Source organism: Netta rufina (assembly GCF_964035555.1).
Source record: "Netta rufina genome assembly, chromosome: 11".
Taxonomy (NCBI): Eukaryota; Metazoa; Chordata; class Aves; order Anseriformes; family Anatidae; genus Netta; species Netta rufina.
The window spans coordinates 22,468,054-22,486,226 of record NC_140134.1 but is presented as its reverse complement, the minus strand read 5'-3'; the positions used below and the strand labels follow the sequence as shown (position 1 = coordinate 22,486,226).

Genomic DNA, 18,173 nt, shown 5'->3' with positions numbered 1-18,173 from the left:
GCGGGGAACGCGGGGGGCGGCCGCTCGGGCCCGGGGTCGCGGAGCTCCACCGGCGGCGGGGCGGGGGCGGGGGCCGGGGCCGGGGCCGGGGCCGTGCGGGCGGGGCGGGGCGGGGCGGGGCCGGGCCCATCGCGGCCGCGGCAGGCGGCGGGGCCCGGGCGGGGCGAGCGGCGGGGCCGGGCCGCGGAGCCGCGCAGGGTAAGAGCGCAGCGGGGGGGCAGCCCCGGGCCGGGAGCCCCCGCGCCCCTCCGCCCCCCCCCCGCCCCCGGGCCGCGCCGAGCCCCCCCCCCCCCCCGGCTGCCGGCCCCGCGGCCTGCCCGGCCCCGCCCGCTCCGCTCCGCTCGGCGCCGCCTTCCCCAGCGCAGCCCCCGGCCTGCTCCGGGCCGCCCCCGGCTCCCCCGGCCTGCAACGGGCCCGGCTCCTCCCGGTTCCCCCCCCCGGGCCGCCCGTCGCGGGGCCGGGCCCCAGCAGCCCCCCGGGGCCGTTCCGCCGGCGCTGCCCGGTGTCGCTGCCGGTCCCCGCATCGCGCCCGGCGGGCACGGGGCGGCCGCTCCCGGTGCGCCCCCCCCGCAGGCCCGGCCCCGCGGCCCTCCGGGATGAAGCTGAAGAAGCAGGTGACGGTGTGCGGCGCTGCCATCTTCTGCGTGGCCGTCTTCTCCCTCTACCTGATGCTGGACCGGGTGCAGCACGACCCCGCGCGCCACCAGAGCGGCGGCAACTTCCCCAGGGTGAGCGGCGGGCGCGGGGCGGCCCAGGGCCGGGCTGGCTGCAGGGCCCGGCGCCAGGCCCGGAGCTCGGGGCAGGGCTCGTTCCCCACAGCCGGGAGCCCGCGAGCGGGGCCGGAGCCGCGCGAGGAAGCCCCGAGCCGGGGCAGCGCGCTCACCGCGGCGCCCGTGTCCCCAGAGCCAGATCTCGGTGCTGCAGAACCGCATCGAGCAGCTGGAGCAGCTGCTGGAGGAGAACCACGAGATCATCAGCCACATCAAGGACTCGGTGCTGGAGCTCACGGCCCACGCGGAGGGGCAGCCGGCGCCGCCCCGGCACCCACCCAACAGCTCCTGGGCGCTGCCCCCTGAGAGTCGCCCCAGCTTCCTCTCCGTGTCCCCGCAGGACTGCCAGTTTGCCCTGGGGGGCAAGGGCCAGAGCCCAGACCTGCAGGTGAGGGGCTGGGGTCTCGGCGCAGCAGTGAGCGCAGGGGGCGAGGGGCCCAGCCCTGTGACGGTGAGGGGATGCGCAGCAGGGCGCCTGCAGGCACCTGCCCGGTCCGGTGCCTGCCCCCTGAGCTCGCTGTCCCCTGGCAGATGCTGGCCGTGTACTCCCTGCTGCCCTTTGACAACCAGGATGGCGGGGGTGTGGAAGCAGGGCTTGATATCACCTATGAGCCGAATGAGTGGGACGCTGAGCCCCTGCAGGTGTTTGTGGTGCCGCACTCCCACAATGACCCCGGTGAGCAGAGGCAGCACGTGTTCCCCCAGCCCCTGCCCTGCTGGCTGGGGAGGGCTGGGCCCTGCTCAGTGACCCCCCACGTGTGCTGGCAGGCTGGATCAAGACATTTGACAAGTACTACTCATCCTCAACAGCATGGTGCTGAAGATGCAGGAGGACCCCCGCCGGCGCTTCATCTGGTCTGAGATCTCCTTCTTCTCCAAGTGGTGGGACAACATCAGTGCCCAGAAGCGGGCTGCGGTGCGGAGGTAGGGCTGCCCTGGCTGCCGGGCTCTGCTGCCTGGAGGAGGTGCTGGGTGTGGGTGAGGGGGGCGTAAGGGAAGGGCCCTTTGCCCCCTGGACTCGGCTCTGGCTGCAGCATGGTGTCCATGGGCTCCACGCAGCTTCCAACAGGAGCATGGGGAGAGTGTGGGCATCGCACCACGGCTGGCAATCGCAGAGGCTGCTGCCGAGAGCCAGGTGGCTCCAGGAGAGGGGGAGGCTCTGCCATGGGTACGTGGCTGACCGCAGGGCCCTGCCCCGAGCTGACCACGTCCCTGGTGTGTGTTTCTCGCAGGCTGGTTGGGAACGGGCAGCTGGAGATGGTGACGGGTGGCTGGGTGATGCCCGACGAGGCCAATTCCCACTACTTCGCCATGATCGACCAGCTGATCGAGGGGCACCAGTGGCTGGAGAAGAACATCGGTGAGAGCTGGGTGGGCTGCAGGGGTGCTGGCTGGGGGCACTGCTCACAAGAGGTGCTGACAGGTCTCTGTGCCCCCAGGCGTGACGCCGCGGTCGGGCTGGGCCGTTGACCCCTTTGGGTACAGCTCCACCATGCCCTACCTGCTGAAGCGCTCCAACCTGACGGGCATGCTCATCCAGCGCGTGCACTACGCCATCAAGAAGCACTTTGCTGCCACGCAGAACCTGGAGTTCATGTGGAGACAGGCGTGGGGTGAGGGCTGTGGGAGGTGACCGCAGCAGCGGACCTGCCTGGGGTGGGTGGCAGCAGAGGAAAGCTGCTGAACACTTCCCTGCGTGGCCAGGGAGCCGAGTGCCGGGAGGCGATGCCTCTGCCCTGCAGTGGGCAGCCCCAGGGGGACCCCCAAATGTGCCAGTGCCTGGTGCTCGGCGAACTTGTGTGCTGGGTCTGCTCTGCCCCTCCTCGGTGTGCCCTGTGCCCTCTGCTAGGGGCCAGGTGAGGGAGAGCCTCTGCTGATACTCATCTGTCCTCGGTCCTGCAGACCCAGACTCCAGCACTGACATCTTCTGCCACATGATGCCCTTCTACAGCTATGACGTGCCCCATACCTGCGGGCCTGATCCCAAGATCTGCTGCCAGTTCGACTTCAAGCGCCTGCCAGGCGGCCGGATCAACTGCCCGTGGAAGGTGCCGCCCCGCGCCATCACCGAGGCCAACGTGGCAGAGCGGTGAGTGCGGCGAGGGCAGGGCGAGCGGCTCCGAGCCCCGCAGCCCGGCCTCCGGCAGCCAGCCTCACGCCCTGGCCCCGTGGCAGAGCCCAGCTGCTGCTGGACCAGTACCGCAAGAAGTCCAAGCTGTACCGCAGCAAGGTGCTGCTGGTGCCCCTGGGGGACGACTTCCGCTACGACAAGCCGCAGGAGTGGGACGCTCAGTTCCTCAACTACCAGCGCATCTTTGACTTCCTCAACTCCCAGCCCCACCTCCACGTGCAGGTCGGTGCCGGGAGCTTTGGGGCTGCCGAAGGGCCCCGTGTGCCTGGGGCAGCCTGGGCAGGGGTGCGCAGAGCGGGGAGGGGTGTGGGGCTCCACGCAGCACTCAGAGCTGCGTGTGCTGTCCCGCAGGCGCAGTTCGGGACGCTGTCCGACTACTTCGATGCCCTCTACAAGAAGGTGGGCATTGTGCCGGGCATGAAGCCGCCTGGGTTCCCAGTGCTGAGTGGCGATTTCTTCTCCTACGCGGACCGGGAGGATCACTACTGGACGGGCTACTTCACCTCCCGGCCTTTCTACAAGAGCCTGGACCGCGTGCTGGAGACCCACCTCCGGTGAGGGGAAGCAGGCTGGGGCCCTGGGGCAGGGGTGGTGCGTGGGGCACGGGGTGCAGGATGGTGCTGGACGGGTGGCACCCGCAGCCCCAGCCTTCGCCCTGGCCTGTGCCCAGACACCGGTGTGCTGGGGATGGCCCAGGCACAGCTCAGGGGGGTGATGCTTCTGCCCTGCTGGCACTGAGGCTGCCTGTGCCGGCTGCTCCTCTCCTCTCGTCTGCGTTCTGGCCCCGTGGGGCCCGGGGGTGCTGGCGGGTCCTGGGTGACTCTGTCCCTGCGCAGGGGGGCAGAGATCCTGTACAGCCTGGCGCTTGCCCACGCTCGCCGTGCCGGTGCCGACAGCCGCTACCCGCTGTCCGACTACGCCCTGCTGACCAACGCCCGCCGCAACCTGGGGCTCTTCCAGCACCACGACGCCATCACGGGCACCGCCAAGGAGGCCGTGGTGGTCGACTATGGAGTCCGGTGCGTGCGGGTGGCTGCGGCACAGCCCAGGGGCACGGCTGGGGGCTGGTGGGTGCGGGGCTGGGTGTGCCGGCTGCGCCCCAGCGGGATGTGGGGGCGGTGTAGGGGGATGCTGGGAGGGGGGAGGGGGCAGAGGGCAGGGTCCTGGGTGTCTCACTCTGCCCGCTGCTCCAGGCTGCTGCACTCCCTCTCGAGCCTCAAACGCGTCATCATCAACGCTGCGCACTACCTGGTGCTGGGGGACAAGGACGCCTACCGCTACGACCCCACCACCCCCTTCCTCAGCACGGTGAGCAGCTCCCTGCCCCGAGGCTCCCCATGTCCCAGCCTCGTGCTGGGGTCTCCGTGCCCTTTCCTGTGCGGCACAGTGCCGCCTGCCCACCCACTGCTGGCTGGGGCCCTGGGGGAGCTGCCCCAGCCCCAGGCTGCACCCTTGGCCAGGCGGGCTGGGGGCAGTGGGGACGCCGTGGCTGACCTGCTGCTTCCCCTAGGATGACACGCGCCTCAACCAGGACTCGCTCCCAGAGAGAACAGTCATCAAGCTGGGCGCCTCGCCACGGTAGGGCTGCACGCGGGGCTGTGGGCTGCCTCCTCCTGTCCGGCAGCGGGGTCTTGTGGGGGCAGCGGGAGGCGATGGGGGAACCACGTGCAGGGACACCTGGGGCTCTGTGAAGCAGCCTTCGTGTGTGCAGCTCGGGGGGTGCTGTGGAGCGCAGGGCGTGTGGGACGCCGTGGGGCTGGGGGTGGCCGTCCTGGTGCATCTCTGCCCTGCAGATTCCTGGTTGTGTTCAACCCGCTGGAGCAGGAGCGCCTGAGCGTCGTGCCGGTGCTGGTGGACACCCCGCATGTGCGCGTGCTGTCTGAGGAGGGGCAGCCCCTGCCTGCCCAGCTCACTGCACAGTGGGGCTCCGCCACCAACGTGGTGCCCGACGTCTACCAGGTATGGGTGCCCCGCCACCCACTGCCGCCCCTGTCCTCGCCCTGCACAGCCCGTGTGTGCCAGCCTCATGCCCTCACACGCCGACACGCCATCAGAGTGTTTCTGCACCACAGTGGGAGCTCCCATGGCACGCAAGACCCCAGACTCCCACACACATCCACCACCACAGAGACACCAAAAGTGGGGCCCGTGTGCTGCTGGCCGCCAGCAGGTTGGCTGCCTGCCAGGGAACCCTTCGGTCACGTCTCCCTGCCGCCCGCAGGTCTCCGTGCTGGCCCGCCTGCCCGCGCTGGGGCTGCGTGTGCTGCAGCTGCAGAAGTCCTTCGATGGCCAAGCCGTGCTGAAGTCCTCTGTGCGCCTGTACCTGCACGGCCGGGACCTGCCCGTGCGCAAGCAGGAGGCTGTACCTGTGCACGTCTTCCCGACCGCTCCTGACGACTTCTGCCTGGAGAACCAGCACCTGCGGGCCTGCTTCTCGGGGCACTCAGGCCTGCTGCAGGCAAGCACGGGGCCTGGGGGTGGCACGGAGGTGAAGGAGGGCAGGGTGCACAGCTCTGCCGCGGGCTGACTGCGCTCACTGCCCTGCCGGCCTGCGCCCTGCAGAGCCTCCGCCGAGCTGGGGAGGAGCGGGAGCAGAGGGTGAGCAGCGAGTTCCTTGTCTACGGCACCAGGACCTCCAAGGACAAAAGTGGAGCCTATCTCTTCCTGCCCGATGGCGAGGCCAAGGTATGGGGGCCTCCTCTGGGAGCCTGGCCGGCAGCTGTGCAAAAGACATGGGACAGTCCTGGAGGCAGCAGCCTCACTGCAGCCTCCTCCCCCCACAGCCTTACACACCCAAGGAGCCCCCAGTTGTGCGAGTGACGGAGGGACCCTTCTTCTCAGAGGTTTCCAGCTACTACCAGCACGTCCAGACCGTGGTGCGGCTTTACAACGTGCCAGGTGGGACAAGTGGGGCTGTGCCAGGGCGCTCCCCAGCCCGGGGCCACTGCCCGAGGCTCCCTGCGGGGCCCAGCCGCTCACTGCTGGCCCACAGGGGTGGAGGGCCTGTCCCTGGATGTGTCTTGCCTGGTGGACATCCGTGACCACGTCAACAAGGAGCTGGCCTTGCGCTTCAGCACGGACATCGAGAGCGAGGACACCTTCTTCACAGACCTCAACGGCTTCCAGGTGTGCCAGCAGCCCGGGGAGGGACGGCAGCTGCCCGCGGGGGCAGTGCTTTGCCCCCCGGCCCCTGACCCCCGTCCCTCGACAGATCCAGCCCCGCAGGTACCAGCAGAAGCTGCCGCTGCAGGCCAATTTCTACCCCATGCCCGCCATGGCCTACATCCAGGACATGCAGAGCCGCCTGACGCTGCACACAGCCCAGGCCCTGGGGGTCTCCAGCCTCAGCAGCGGTGAGCCGGGGCCGGGGGCTGTGCCACCGGGGGGTTGGGGGGCTGCTGGCGGCTACTAACGTCCGGGGCTCGGGGCCCACTCTCCGCAGGCCAGCTGGAGGTGATCCTGGACCGGCGCCTCATGCAGGATGACAACCGGGGCCTGGGCCAAGGGCTGAAGGACAACAAACGGACCTGCAACCGCTTCCGCCTCCTCCTGGAGCGCCGCGCCACTGCCAACAAGGTGCGTGGGCTGGGGGCACCGCGGGACTTTGGGGGTCAGGGGCAGCGCTGCTGGGGAGCAGAGCCCAGCCCTGCCTCGGGATGCTGGGGGACGGTGGTGCACACAGAGCCGCGGGTGCAGCCGGGTGCGGGGTGCCCTCCATGCACCTCCCGGCCCTCCCGGCCACCACGCTGGCACTGCAGAGGGACGGGGCCGTGCCCAGAGCGGGGGGTGTGCGGGGAGGGCAGGACTGCGCGGCGGGGTCTGCCCCGCGTGTGGGGGCACGGAGCCCTCGTAATCACCGTGTTCTCATCCCATCCCTCGTTGCTCTCGATCCACGCACCATTTCACCCACTCAGAGCTCCAGCTTCTTTTCCAAACTGGCCTCCGTGTTTAAAGCTTTGGGCTTCCCTGGCGCCAGGACTGGCAGCCCAGAGGTAACGGCCGGCCTGGCCCTGCCGTCCCCTGTCTCGTGCAGTAGCTGCTAGCGACTAGCCAGGCCCTAGTGGGCTCGTAGCCTCACCAGAGCCCAGCCGGAACCGTGCAGGCCGTGCGGTGCGGCTGCTGTTTGGGTGCTGGGGAAGGAGGGGCCGTGCCTGGAGGCTCTGGGTGCCCGGTGCCGGGGGCTGCCTGTCCTCTGGGTGCCGCAGGGGAGGCCAAAAGGAGCGGGAGGCCCCGCAGGCCCTGGCGGGCTGTGCCTGGCCCCGCAGCCACCTGGCTTGCGCTGACTGCTTGCTCTTTGCCAGGCGCAGGACGGCCGCCCGGTCAGCTTCCCCTCCCTGCTGAGCCACATCACCTCCATGCACCTGAACGCCGAGGCCCTGGTCCTGCCGGTGGCCCAGGAGAAGCCAGCCCCGCCGGCCCTGCGCTCCTTCACGCCCCTTGCTGCCACCGTCCCCTGTGACTTCCACATCCTCAACCTGCGGACGCTGCAGGCAGAGGTGAGCCGTGGGCAGGTGGCGGGGGGCTCGCAGGGGTCCCCAGCACCGTGCCTCACGGCCCTGCTCCCAGCAGGACGACTCGCTCCCCTCGGCCGAGGCAGCCCTGATCCTGCACCGCAAAGGCTTTGACTGCAGCCTGGAGGCCAGGAACCTGGGGTTTAACTGCACCACCACCCAGGGCAAGGTAGGAGCTGCCGCCTGCACCCTCGTGGGGTCAGAGCTGGGCTGTGGCACCCTGGCACATCTGGCACCAGGCCTGCCTCGAGCATCCTGGGCTCCTGCCAAGCCAGGATTGGGGTGGGAGGGAGGGCCCCCCCCGAAGCCCAGAACCCATGGCAGTCCAAGGGTCCCACAACGAAGCAGGTGGTCCCGCTCTGCCCCTTTTGCAGGCAAAGCTGGAGGACACTGGTTTTGCAGGAAGGGGGACTGGGGTCTGGCATGGGCCCTGCACCCTCCAATGAGGGAGGGTAAGCCTGGGCTGGGTCAGTGCAGGAAGCCAGGCGCCTGCGCCACTTGCCCTCCTGCTCTCTCCCTAGCTGGCACTGGGCAGCCTGTTCCAGGGGCTGGAGCTGGGCTCCCTGCAGCCCACCTCGCTCACCCTGATGTACCCGCTGGGCACGGCCTCCAACAGCACCACCATCCGCCTGGACCCCATGGAAATCGCCACTTTCCGCGTCCGCCTGGGGTAGCGCGTCCCGTGGCGGGGAGGAGCAGACTGGCTGTGCGCTGCTGGAGCAGCCGCCGAGCCCCGCAGAGGCTGCGCTGGCAGGCCCGTGGCAGGCAGGAGGTGCCGGACCTGCGCAGGCTGCTGCCTTCTTAATTTATTAGTCCTGTGTTCTCAGATAGATTTCGGACAGTGAGCTGCTGCGGCAGGGCTGCGCGGAGGCTGCTGAATGCTGCCTGGTGCAGAGGGCGCGGGCTGGGCGCTGCTCTGAGCGGAGCAGGGGCTGGCGGGGCAGCGGGACCGGCTGCGGTGTGCCCGCCGTGCAGCCCTGGGGCAGGGGCCCTGCTGGCGCCTGGGCTCCCACGGACCGGCAGGGCAGCACGTGGGCTGGCAGCGGCCTGGCCGGGCAGGCGCTATGGACTGGAGACTGAGCTCGCCTGGAGCTTGTAGGAAACATGAGGCTGTTTCCAGGAGCCCCAGCCTGTGTCTGCTTTGTGGTTCTCGCACCGGTGGCGCTGGGCAGCAGGAGGGGGGCTCTGCGGGGAGAGGCTCTGGGCTGTGCCCTGCGCCCAGGTGGGCTGGGAGGGCTGCGGGCGGCTGGTGCTGTGCCTGCTCTGCACCACGGGGCCCCTGTCCTGCCCCTGCTCCCCGGTGCTGGGGTGAGCATGGGGATGGCCTCTCCCAGCGGTGCTGCAGTGCCTGCCCCTCTGGGGGTCACCCAGACCACTTGTGTGTACGAGCTGGTGGCAGTGCCAAAGCGCCTCAGGTCTGTGGTGGCTCAGAGGCTGCGGGAAGCTGCGTTGCATCCTGGTTGCTGTGGATGCTGCACTCCCTGGCCCCTCCGGGGCTAATTATTACAGCTGGGGCACCGGTGGGCTGGGCTGCGGCACCCTGGAGAGGGCTGGGGGAGGAGGTGGTGCTGTCTGAGCTCCGTCTCTCTGTCCTTGCACCCCCCAGGCTCAGCCACGCGCAGCCACAGCAGCGACGAGGGGCAGAGCAGCCGGAGGCAGCGTGCCATGGGCACAGGGCAGCACGCCCCTCGCACCACCGCTGCTCAGGGTCTGGCTCAGGGTCCCCGGCTGTGGGGCACATGGTGCCGGGGGGCGGGCGGGAGCTGGCCGGGTCCTGCCCCTCTGCAGGGCACGTGTGTGCCCGCGGTGGCTCTGTCAGAGCCTGGCTAATGGCACAGCTGGCCAGGGGCCAGGCTGCTGCCTGCTGGGGCTCTCCTGCTGCCCGAGGGGCTGCGGCACATCCTGCCCACTGCCCCACAGCCACGGTGCGCTCGCCCTGTGCCCGTCCGGCCTGCAGCCCTCAGCCTCCAGCCGGGAGCCCGAGCAGGGCTGAGGTGCCCGGTGAGGGCTGCCGGACCTGCTGCCAGGTGGGGATGGTGCCTCCGGTCCTGGTGCTTGGCCCTGGAGAAGCTCATTAGCGATGCTCCCGCCTCCTGCCCGCGGTCCCTGCGGAGCGGGGCAGTGAGTGCAGGAGGCTCTAATGGCTCCACGAGGCTCCTGATGGGCCGCAATGGAGGCGGGAGCAGGAGGGGCTGTGGTTTCTGCCTCAGACAGCGCCGGAGCTGCCTCTGCCCAGGGATGGCGGGGAAGATGCCGGGTGGGCTCCTGCTCCGGCTGCTCCTCGCCGCTGCTCTGTGCCCCGGCATCCTCGGGACAGGTACGGCCCCTTTGCCCCTGCTCCCTGAGGCAGGCACTGCCCGTCCTCCCCCTCTTGGCTGGGACCACGTCCCCTGGGCTGCTCCCCGCCATCCCCAGCTGGAGGCTGTGCGGTCAGGGCGGGGAGGCGGTGGTCCGTGCTGGGGATGGGAGCCAGGGGTGGTGGTGCCGGAGCTGGTCCCGCTGCAGCACAGCTGTGGGGCGAGAGGCACTGCCCTTGTGGGGCAGGAGGGAACAGGGAGACCAGCGTTGGGCTGCCGGGCTGGGGTTTGCCCTCCCCTCCTGCTCGTGCCCTTCCCTGGGAGCGTGCCGGTGCCGCAGCCCCGTGCCCACCGCTCCTGCCGCAGCCTCGGTGCAGAACCTGCACCTCTGCGAGGGCTACGCCGGCCCCGACGGCCGCTACCACCCCGGCTTCTACTGCCCGCGCCTGACCGACCCGGCCGCACACCGGTACTGCTGCCGGCCCGGCCCCCACGCCCTCAAGTCCTGCTGCTCGCAGGGGGCCGTGGAGGCCCTCACCGGGGTGAACCTCTCCAGCCTCCCCGTGCCCGGCCTCCTCCGGTGAGCGGGGCCGGGAGGGGCGGTGGGGGCTGCGGCGCGGGCAGCACGGCCCTGGGGGGGGGGCTGGCACTTGGGGGTGCCTGGTGCTGAGCTGCCCCCGGTGCCCCCGGTGCTGAGCCGCCCCCGCCCGCAGGAACCCCCTGGCCCTGCCCTTCGTGGGGCTCTACGGGCTCCTCGTCCTCGTCCTCATGGCCCTCGACCTCGTCCACTTCTACCGCACCAAGCGCTGCAGCCTCGGCCGCCTCCTGCCCTGCGGCCGCTGCCCCCCCCGCGGCTCCCCGGCCCCCGGGGGGCTCCTGGCGCCCGGCCCCGCAGCCCCGGCCCCCCGCGCTCCCGGGGGGGCAGCGTAGGGGTCCCGGTGGCTGCTGCCTCTGGGGGACCCGGGGGCTGGGGGGGCGGCACTAGGGGGTGGGGGGGCCGGGGGGGCAGCGGGGTCACAGGGGGTGGGGGCCCGGGGGCGGTACCGGGGGCACCGGGGGTCGCGCGGGGTCAGCGGGGGTCGCGGGGGGGCCCCGCCCTGCGCTGGCACCTCCGGGCCGCGGGGGGGCGCTGGGGGCTGAGCCCGGCCCGGCCCCGCCCCGGCCCCGCCCCCCTCCCCTCCCCTCCCGTCACGTGACGCGGGCGGCGGCGTCCGGGTTCCCCGGGCGATCGGCGGTGACGTCACAGCGCGGCCGGAGCGGCCATGGAGGAGGCGGTGAGGGGGGGACGGGAACGGGGGGGGACGGGAGGGGAATGGAATGGGATCGGGATCGGGGACGGGACCGGGATTGGGACCGGGACGGGATCGGGAACGGGGACGGGGACGGGACGGGAACGGACTGGACGGGAACGGGATGGGATCGGGGACGGGACGGGAACGGGAACGGGGACGGCGGGGCGGGACCGGGCTGGATTTGGGACGGGATCGGGACCAGGACCGGGATCGGGATGAATTTGGGGCAGGACGGGACGGGACGGGACCGGAATGGGATCGGGATCGGGGACGGGACGGGGCGCGGCGGAATGGGAACGGACGGGACGGGGCGGGATCGGGCTGGGTTTGGGACGGGGCCGGGACCGGGACAGGGATCCGGATCGGGATCGGGGACGGGATCGGGATCGGGATCGGACTGGATTCGGGGCGGCACCGGGCGGGACGGGCCGGGACGGAGCCGGGCGGGGCTCGCGGCGGGGCCCGGGTCCGGCCGTGTCGGGGGAGCGGTGCCGGTCGCGGCCCCGTGCCCTGGTGCCAGGCGCTGCCGTGGCAGGTGTCCGCGGGGCGGCTGCGGGCGGAGGGCAACGCGCTGTTCCAGGCCGGGCAGCACCGCGCCGCCCTGGCCGCCTACACGCGGGCGCTGAGCCTCGACTGCAGCGGGCCCGAGCGCGCCGTGCTGCACCGCAACCGAGCCGCCTGCCACCTCAAACTGGTGCGTGGGGACGGGCGGGATGGGGTGGGATGGGATGGGATGGGATGGGATGGGATGGGGTGGGATGGGGTGGGATGGGATGGGATGGGATGGGGTGGGATGGGCTGGGCCGTGCTGGGCTGCCCAGGGCCGTCCCGGGCCGTCCTGTGCTGCCGGCTGGGCCGGGCAGGGCTGGGCACCCTGCGCTGCCGGCTGAGCACCCGCACAGCACCGCCAGCCCCCGGGCCAGGCACTGATCCCTCCTCTCGCCCCTTCCCCTGCCCCCAGCCCCCGGCTGTCTCTGTCCCATCTCCCCATGGGGCCGCTGTTCCCAGCCGGGGCGTGCAGGCACCCCGGGTCTGCCCACTAGCCTTTGATTTCCCATCACGAACCATGCCTGGAGCAGGGGGAAGCACCGAGAGCCTCAGGGGCTCAGAGGGGCAGGGAGCACTGCCACAGCGGGCACACGGAGAGCACGGGGCCTTAGGGCTCCTCAGGGACCCCCGAGGGCTGTGCTCTGGGAAGGGCAGGGCACCCGACCTCTGGTCCCCAGCTCCCAGTGACACTGTTTCCCCCCCCAACCCCCCCAGCTGTTTCCCTGCCCTTCTCTCAGTGGTGGGTGCAGCAGGCGGGGTGAATGCAGCCTGCACGGACGGTGTGCCAGGCGCCCCCTTCTCACCCGCTCTCTCCCTGCAGGAGGACTATGCCGAGGCGGAGGCTGATGCATCTAAAGGTACTGCCAGGGGTAGCCGGCAGGGACTGGCCGCTGTGTGCCGCCTGCCAAGGCAGCCCGGGGCACGCCAGGGGCTTTGCGATCGCTCCCTCGCTCTCCTGCAGCCATTGAAGCTGACGGCCGGGACACGAAGGCGCTGTTCCGCCGAAGCCAGGCGCTGCAGAAGCTGGGCCGCTTGGACCAGGCCATCAGCGACCTGCAGAGGTGCATCAGCCTGGAGCCCAAGAACAAGGCCTTCCAGGAGGCCTTGCGCGCCCTGGGGAGCAGCATGCACGAGAAGGTGAGGGGGAAGATGCTGTGGGGCGGCTGCTGCTGCGCATCCCTGCGGGTGCGGGGGGTGGAGGGGGAGCAAGGGCTGAGCTGCTCTTTCTGGTCTGTCTCAGATGAAGACCATGTCCTGCACGGACTCAAAGGTGGAGCAGATGTTCCAGATCTTGCTGGATCCTGAAGAAAAAGATGCCGACAAGAAGCAGAAGGTCTGAGCTCCAGGGAACAGGGGGCAACATGACTTGGGTGTTGGGCAAGGAGTGGAGGAATCATGCCTAGGTCGGCACTGCTGGCTGCGCTGTGCTGTCCTGGGAGCCCAGGCTTCCTGCCAGCAGAACACGCTCCCTGGAGACTGGGAGCAGGGCTGGGTGCCTGTGGCTGCCCAAGGGCTCCCACATGAGGTTCGCTGTGTGCAGGGGAGTCCGTTCTGGAGGGCGGGTGACCCAACCGCGCCTCTCTTCTCCCAGGCGGCGCAGAACCTGATTGTGCTGGCGCGAGAGGAGGCCGGAGCAGAGAAAATCTTCCAAAGCGATGGTGTGCGGCTGCTGACGCGGCTGCTCGACACGGCCAAGGCTGACTTGATGCTGGCAGCCCTGCGCACCCTGGTGGGGCTGTGCTCTGGGCACCGCTCCCGGGTAGGTGCCGCGGGAGCTCGGTCCTCCTGCGTGCGGGGACCACGGGGACATCTGTGCTGGGGAGGCTTTGAAGTACGGTGGGCTGGGGAGCACCGATGGCCTTTGCCTGTGCTGTGCTGTAGCCCTGCTGCTGGACAGCGGAGCTCTAAGCTGTCACCTGCCAGGCCTGAGCTGTGAGAGCCTTGTTGTGGAGGGGAACAGCTCTCAGAAGATGCTGGGGAGTGCCGGGTTTTCCCGCAAAGTCCCCAGCAGGCGCCTGTGCTTGTACCTGCAGACCATGGCCATCCTGGCGGAGCTGGGGGCCCCGCGCCTCTCGGCAGTGCTGGGTGTGGAGCACGAGCAGGTTTCCCTGGCTGCCTGCAACCTTCTGCACGTCATGTTCGATTCCCTGAGGGAGGGACTGCAGAAGGACTTCCGTGGCAAGGAGGACGCGGTGGTGCTGGGTGAGTGGCTGCTGCCCCAGCTGGTGTGGGGAGGCGCTGAGCTGCGGTGGGTTCTGCTGCTCCCTGCCTCTGGGCCTGGATTTACACGGGTTTGAGCTGCGGGTCAGGATCCCCCGATCCCAGCAGCTCCTGCTGGCCTTACTGTGATGGGGTGAGGGCTGTGTGCAGGGCACTGACCGCTGGCCCTGTCTCCCCTGGAAGATTCCTCCAAGGACCTGAAACTGCTGATCAAGGACCTCCTGGAGCTGCTGCCTCTGGAAGGGGCCTCTGCGCACGGCCGTGACAACGCCCTCAACCTGCTCATCAAGGTGGTGCCCAGGAAGTCACCGAAGGAGACCAACAACAGCATGAGCCTCTGGGTGATCGACCAGGGTGAGTGAAACAGCCTGCAGCATCCCGCTGGGCCGTCACACCCCTCTGCCTGGGGCAACGTGTGCCTTGGCTCTGCAGGACCGAGGTGCCTGCGCGTCCCATTTTGCTCCTCGCTGGGTGCCTGAGCTCTGTGTCCTCCTAGGCCTGAAGAAGATTCTGGAGGTGGGCAGCACAGTGTGCGGAGCCCCGGGCAGCCTGCCCGTGACAGAGAACACCCGGATGAGCGCCTCGGTCCTACTGAGCAAGCTTTACGAGGACCTGAAGTGCGACGCTGAGAGGGAGAACTTCCACCACTTGTGCGAGGACTACGTGAGGTGAGCCCGGGGCAGAGGAGGGCTCCGTCCTGTGCAGCCAGGAGCATTCTGCTGCTGTCCCTGCCTCCGCTGGGAGTGGCAGCACCCTGTTCCCAGGCTTCTTGCTTTTAGTGGTAAAAGCCAAGTGCAGAGCAGCAGGGACCTGCCATGCCACTGGTCCGGCAGGGCAGCACGGCGTGAGGCTGGTGGGGATCAGCCTTATCCCTCCTGGCCTTCTTCCCCTGCAGGAGCTGGTTTGAGGGGCACGAGCTGGCCGGGAAGCTGCGGGCCATACAGACGGTGTCGTGCCTGCTGCAGGGCCCCTCAGACGCTGGGAACAGGGTGCTGGAGCTGGAGGGGATCATGGACAGCGTGCTGTCCCTCTGCGCCTCCGTCTGCGAGGCCCACCAGCTGGTGGCGGTGGAGGCGCTGATCCACGCTGCTGACAAGGCCAAGCGCGCGTCCTTCATCACGGCCAACGGCGTCAGCCTGCTCAAGGAGATCTACAAGCACAGCGAGAGGGACAGCATCCGCATCCGGGCGCTGGTGGTGAGCGCGGCAGGGCAGGAGGAGCAGCAGTGCGTGGGGCTGGGGGGCTGTGGTGGCCCGTGGTGCCATCCTGTTCCTGCTGGGGGGCTGCCACGGGGGCACTGCGGCCTCCAGCCCTGACGCTCTGCTCCTCACAGGGGCTCTGCAAGCTGGGGTCTGCCGGAGGCACTGACTTCAGCATGAAGCAGTTTGCTGAGGGCTCCACGATGAAGTTAGCCAAGCAGTGCCGCAAGTGAGTGCTGAGGACGGCGGGGTGCGCTGGGGGCGGGAGCCCTGCAGGGAGGGCTCACGGGGCCGTCTCGCAGGTGGCTGTGCAATGAGGCGATCGACGCGGGCACACGGCGCTGGGCTGTGGAGGGCCTGGCCTACCTCACTTTTGATGCGGATGTCAAGGAGGAGTTCGTGGAGGACAAGGCAGCGATGCAGGCCATGTTCCAGCTGGCCAAGGTGGGCACTGAGCGCCATGGGGGGAACGTGCCCGAGTGCCCCTCCTGATGGAAGGGGTTGGGGCTCCTCCTGCGGGGCTGTGGCTGGGGTGTGCACAGGGCTCTGGTGGTGCTGAGTGGGCTCAAGCCCTGCTCTGTGCTGTGTCACGGGTGCGACGAGCGTCCCATTTCCCCTGCAGTCGGAGGACAGGAGCGTGCTCTATGCAGTTGCCTCCACGCTGGTGAACTGCACCAACAGCTACGACCACGAGGAGCCAGACCCTCAGATGCTGGAGCTGGCCAAGTACGCCAAGCAGCACATTCCAGAGCAGCACCCCAAGGTGAGGGGGCGAGTGATCGCAGTAGCTGTGGGGAGCCTTGGCCCCACGGGACAGCAGGGGACTGGGACAGAGCCTGGCCAGGGACGGGGTGTCCGGAGATACCATTCTGGTGCCTTTGGGGTGATGGCCTCAGGGCTGGGCAGCAGGAGGTGGTGGCAGGTCGGGTGCTGGCTCTGACTGGAGCGATGCCCCTGCCCGGGACAGGACAAGCCGGACTTCGTGAAGCGGCGGGTGCGCAAGCTGCTGACGGCTGGCGTGGTGTCAGCCCTGGCCTGCATGGTGAAGAGCGAGAACCCGGCACTCACCAACTCCTGCCGGGAGCTGATCTCCAGGTACAGGGGGCAGGGGCAGGGGCGTGGGAGCTGCCCTCTGAGGCTGCTGGCACCCTCCTGCAAACCTAGTGCCTGTGGGGAGCCCGGGCTTCTAGGAGCAGGGGGGTGTCTGGCACAGCCTGGGCCCACTGCTGGTATCGGGGTGGCACTGGCAGCCACCACAGCAGGTTCCAGACTCCGTCTGCTCCTGCCCTGTCTGCAGGGTGTTCCTGGCCCTCGTGGCGGAGGCGGAGGACCGAGGCGGCGTGGTTGCACAGGGAGGAGGCAAGGTGAGGTGGTGGGTGCCACGGTGCCCCCAGCCCGTTCCATGGGGAGGGCTGGGGCTGTGACCAGCTGTAGGACAGGCTGATGCATCTCCATCTGCAGGCTCTCATCCCGCTGTCCCTGGAGGGCACTGAGGTGGGACAGACCAAGGCGGCTCAGGCCCTGGCGAAGATCACCATCACCTCCAACCCAGAAATGGCGTTTCCTGGGGAGCGGGTCAGTGTCGCCACCGAGGGGCAGGCTGCCACGCTGCGCAGGGCGTGGAGGGGACAGCCGGGGGTTGCAGGGGTCAGAGAGGGCTGTGGGGGGGCCTCGACGCTCCTTCTGTGCCCGAATTGCTGCAGCCAGGCACGTCTGCTCTGGGGAGGCGTCGGGCTGAGCAGCACAGGGAGGGCTGCGGGGCAGGGGCTGCCATGGTCGCTGGGAGCCGGCTTTGGCTCCTCGTTTCCCCTTGCAGCAGGGCTTGGCAGCCCAGGAGATGGAGGCCTGAGGGGTGGCAATCTGAGTCTGACGTTCCTTGGGAAGGAGGCAAAAGCCCCTGGTGGTTTCCACAACGGCCTGATTGTCCAGGCCTGGCCACGAGGAGCAGTTCTGCCTTTCTGCTAGGTCTGCCCATACCCCATGCAGGGGCAGAGTCCCTGCCCCCTGGTTTGAGCCCTGCACTGCTCTTTCCACAGATCTACGAGGTGGTGCGGCCCCTGGTCAGCCTTCTGCACCTCCAGCGCACAGGCCTGGAGAACTTTGAGGGGCTGATGGCGTTAACCAACCTGGCTGGCATCAGCGAGAGGCTGCGGTAGGGGCAGTGGGGCCAAGGCCCAGCTCTTCCAGGCGGGGGGTGAGGGGGACCCAGGTCCAGATGGGTGCTGCCCTGGCCAAAAGTGGTGCGGGGGTAGCACCAAGGGGCAAGGAGTGCTCACCCCTGGCCTGCTGCAGGCAGAAGATCCTGAAGGAGAAGGCTGTGCCCATGATCGAGGGCTACATGTTTGAGGAGCACGAGCTTATCCGGCTGGCTGCCACCGAGTGCATGTGCAACATGGCCATGAGCAAGGAGGTGAGGGCCGTGCCGTGCTGAGCCAGCGGCTGCTTGCCCTGGGCTGCTGGCCACCTTCCTCCCTGCTGCCTGCAGGTGCAGGAGCTGTTCCTGGCTGAGGACAGCGACCGGCTGAAGCTGATGGTCCTGTACAGCGGGGAGGAGGATGAGAAGCTGCGGCGGGCAGCCTCGGGGACCCTGGCCATGCTGACCGCGCTGCATCCCCCCATCTGCAAGAGGATCCCGCAGGTGGTGAGTGCCCAGGGCAGGGGCAGCCTCGTGTGCCCCTCACCCCGCGTGCTGGGGCTGGCTGCGGGCTGGGGTCCGCTGCCCTATGGCACCCAGGGGCACGGTGCTGCGGCTGCCCACGGTGCTGAGCGCCCCGCTCTGCCCGCAGACGGTGCACTGGCTGGAGATCCTGCAGGCGCTGCTGCTCAGCCCCAGCACGGAGCTGCAGCACCGCGGGGCCGTGGTGGTGATGAACATGATGGCGGCCGAGCGCGGCGTGGCGGAGCAGCTCATCGCCAGCGAGATGCTGGAGATCCTCTCGGTGCTGGCCAAGGACCGCGACAAGCCGCGCGTGGCGCAGGCGGCGCAGGAGGCGCTGGCGCAGGCGGTGTCTTACGGCCTCATCAAGCCCGGCCCCGGCCAGGACTGAGCCCGGCCCCGGGCCCTGCCCTGCACACGCTGCTCCGGGCTTGCGCTCACCGCACGCACCGCGCTGCACCGGGACCGACCGGGGGCCGCCCGCTGGGACCGGGCCGGGCCCCCCCCCGCCCGCTGCCGCCGTGTCCCGGGGTGAGGGGGGGGAGGAC

General features: G+C 69.8%; 3 protein-coding genes across 3 annotated transcripts; all 3 read left to right on the top strand.

Annotated features, from left to right (window-relative positions):
- The first annotated feature begins 271 nt into the window (after positions 1-271).
- On the top strand, positions 272-8,522 carry MAN2A2 (mannosidase alpha class 2A member 2). Its single transcript, XM_084293165.1, is given in 23 exon segments — positions 272-728; positions 904-1,158; positions 1,302-1,446; positions 1,539-1,565; positions 1,568-1,694; positions 2,003-2,130; positions 2,210-2,383; positions 2,673-2,859; positions 2,946-3,123; positions 3,253-3,455; positions 3,738-3,920; positions 4,095-4,209; positions 4,412-4,479; positions 4,695-4,860; positions 5,123-5,359; positions 5,464-5,586; positions 5,685-5,799; positions 5,894-6,027; positions 6,113-6,254; positions 6,344-6,477; positions 7,203-7,397; positions 7,471-7,581; positions 7,934-8,522. Coding segments are annotated over 23 exon segments (3,432 nt in total). The 5' UTR covers positions 272-596; the 3' UTR covers positions 8,087-8,522.
- Positions 8,523-9,650: 1,128 nt separating this feature from the next.
- LOC311213520 (protein shisa-like-1a) lies at positions 9,651-10,639 on the top strand (the record flags this gene model as incomplete). The annotated part of the gene is made up of 3 exons (XM_084293563.1): positions 9,651-9,729; positions 10,034-10,289; positions 10,423-10,639. 3 exons carry the CDS (start codon positions 9,651-9,653, stop codon positions 10,637-10,639), a joined length of 552 nt encoding a protein of 183 aa, XP_084149689.1.
- A 300-nt stretch (positions 10,640-10,939) lies between these two features.
- Positions 10,940-18,157, top strand: UNC45A (unc-45 myosin chaperone A). The gene is made up of 20 exons (XM_084293084.1): positions 10,940-10,983; positions 11,537-11,695; positions 12,371-12,407; positions 12,512-12,687; positions 12,791-12,883; positions 13,142-13,309; positions 13,584-13,752; positions 13,954-14,124; positions 14,267-14,438; positions 14,666-14,966; positions 15,104-15,198; positions 15,272-15,413; positions 15,592-15,732; positions 15,937-16,064; positions 16,267-16,333; positions 16,431-16,544; positions 17,006-17,121; positions 17,262-17,379; positions 17,455-17,610; positions 17,756-18,157. The coding sequence occupies exons 1-20, from the start codon at positions 10,972-10,974 to the stop codon at positions 18,014-18,016; spliced, it is 2,796 nt and encodes a 931-aa protein (XP_084149210.1). The 5' UTR covers positions 10,940-10,971; the 3' UTR covers positions 18,017-18,157.
- Positions 18,158-18,173: the final 16 nt, after the last annotated feature.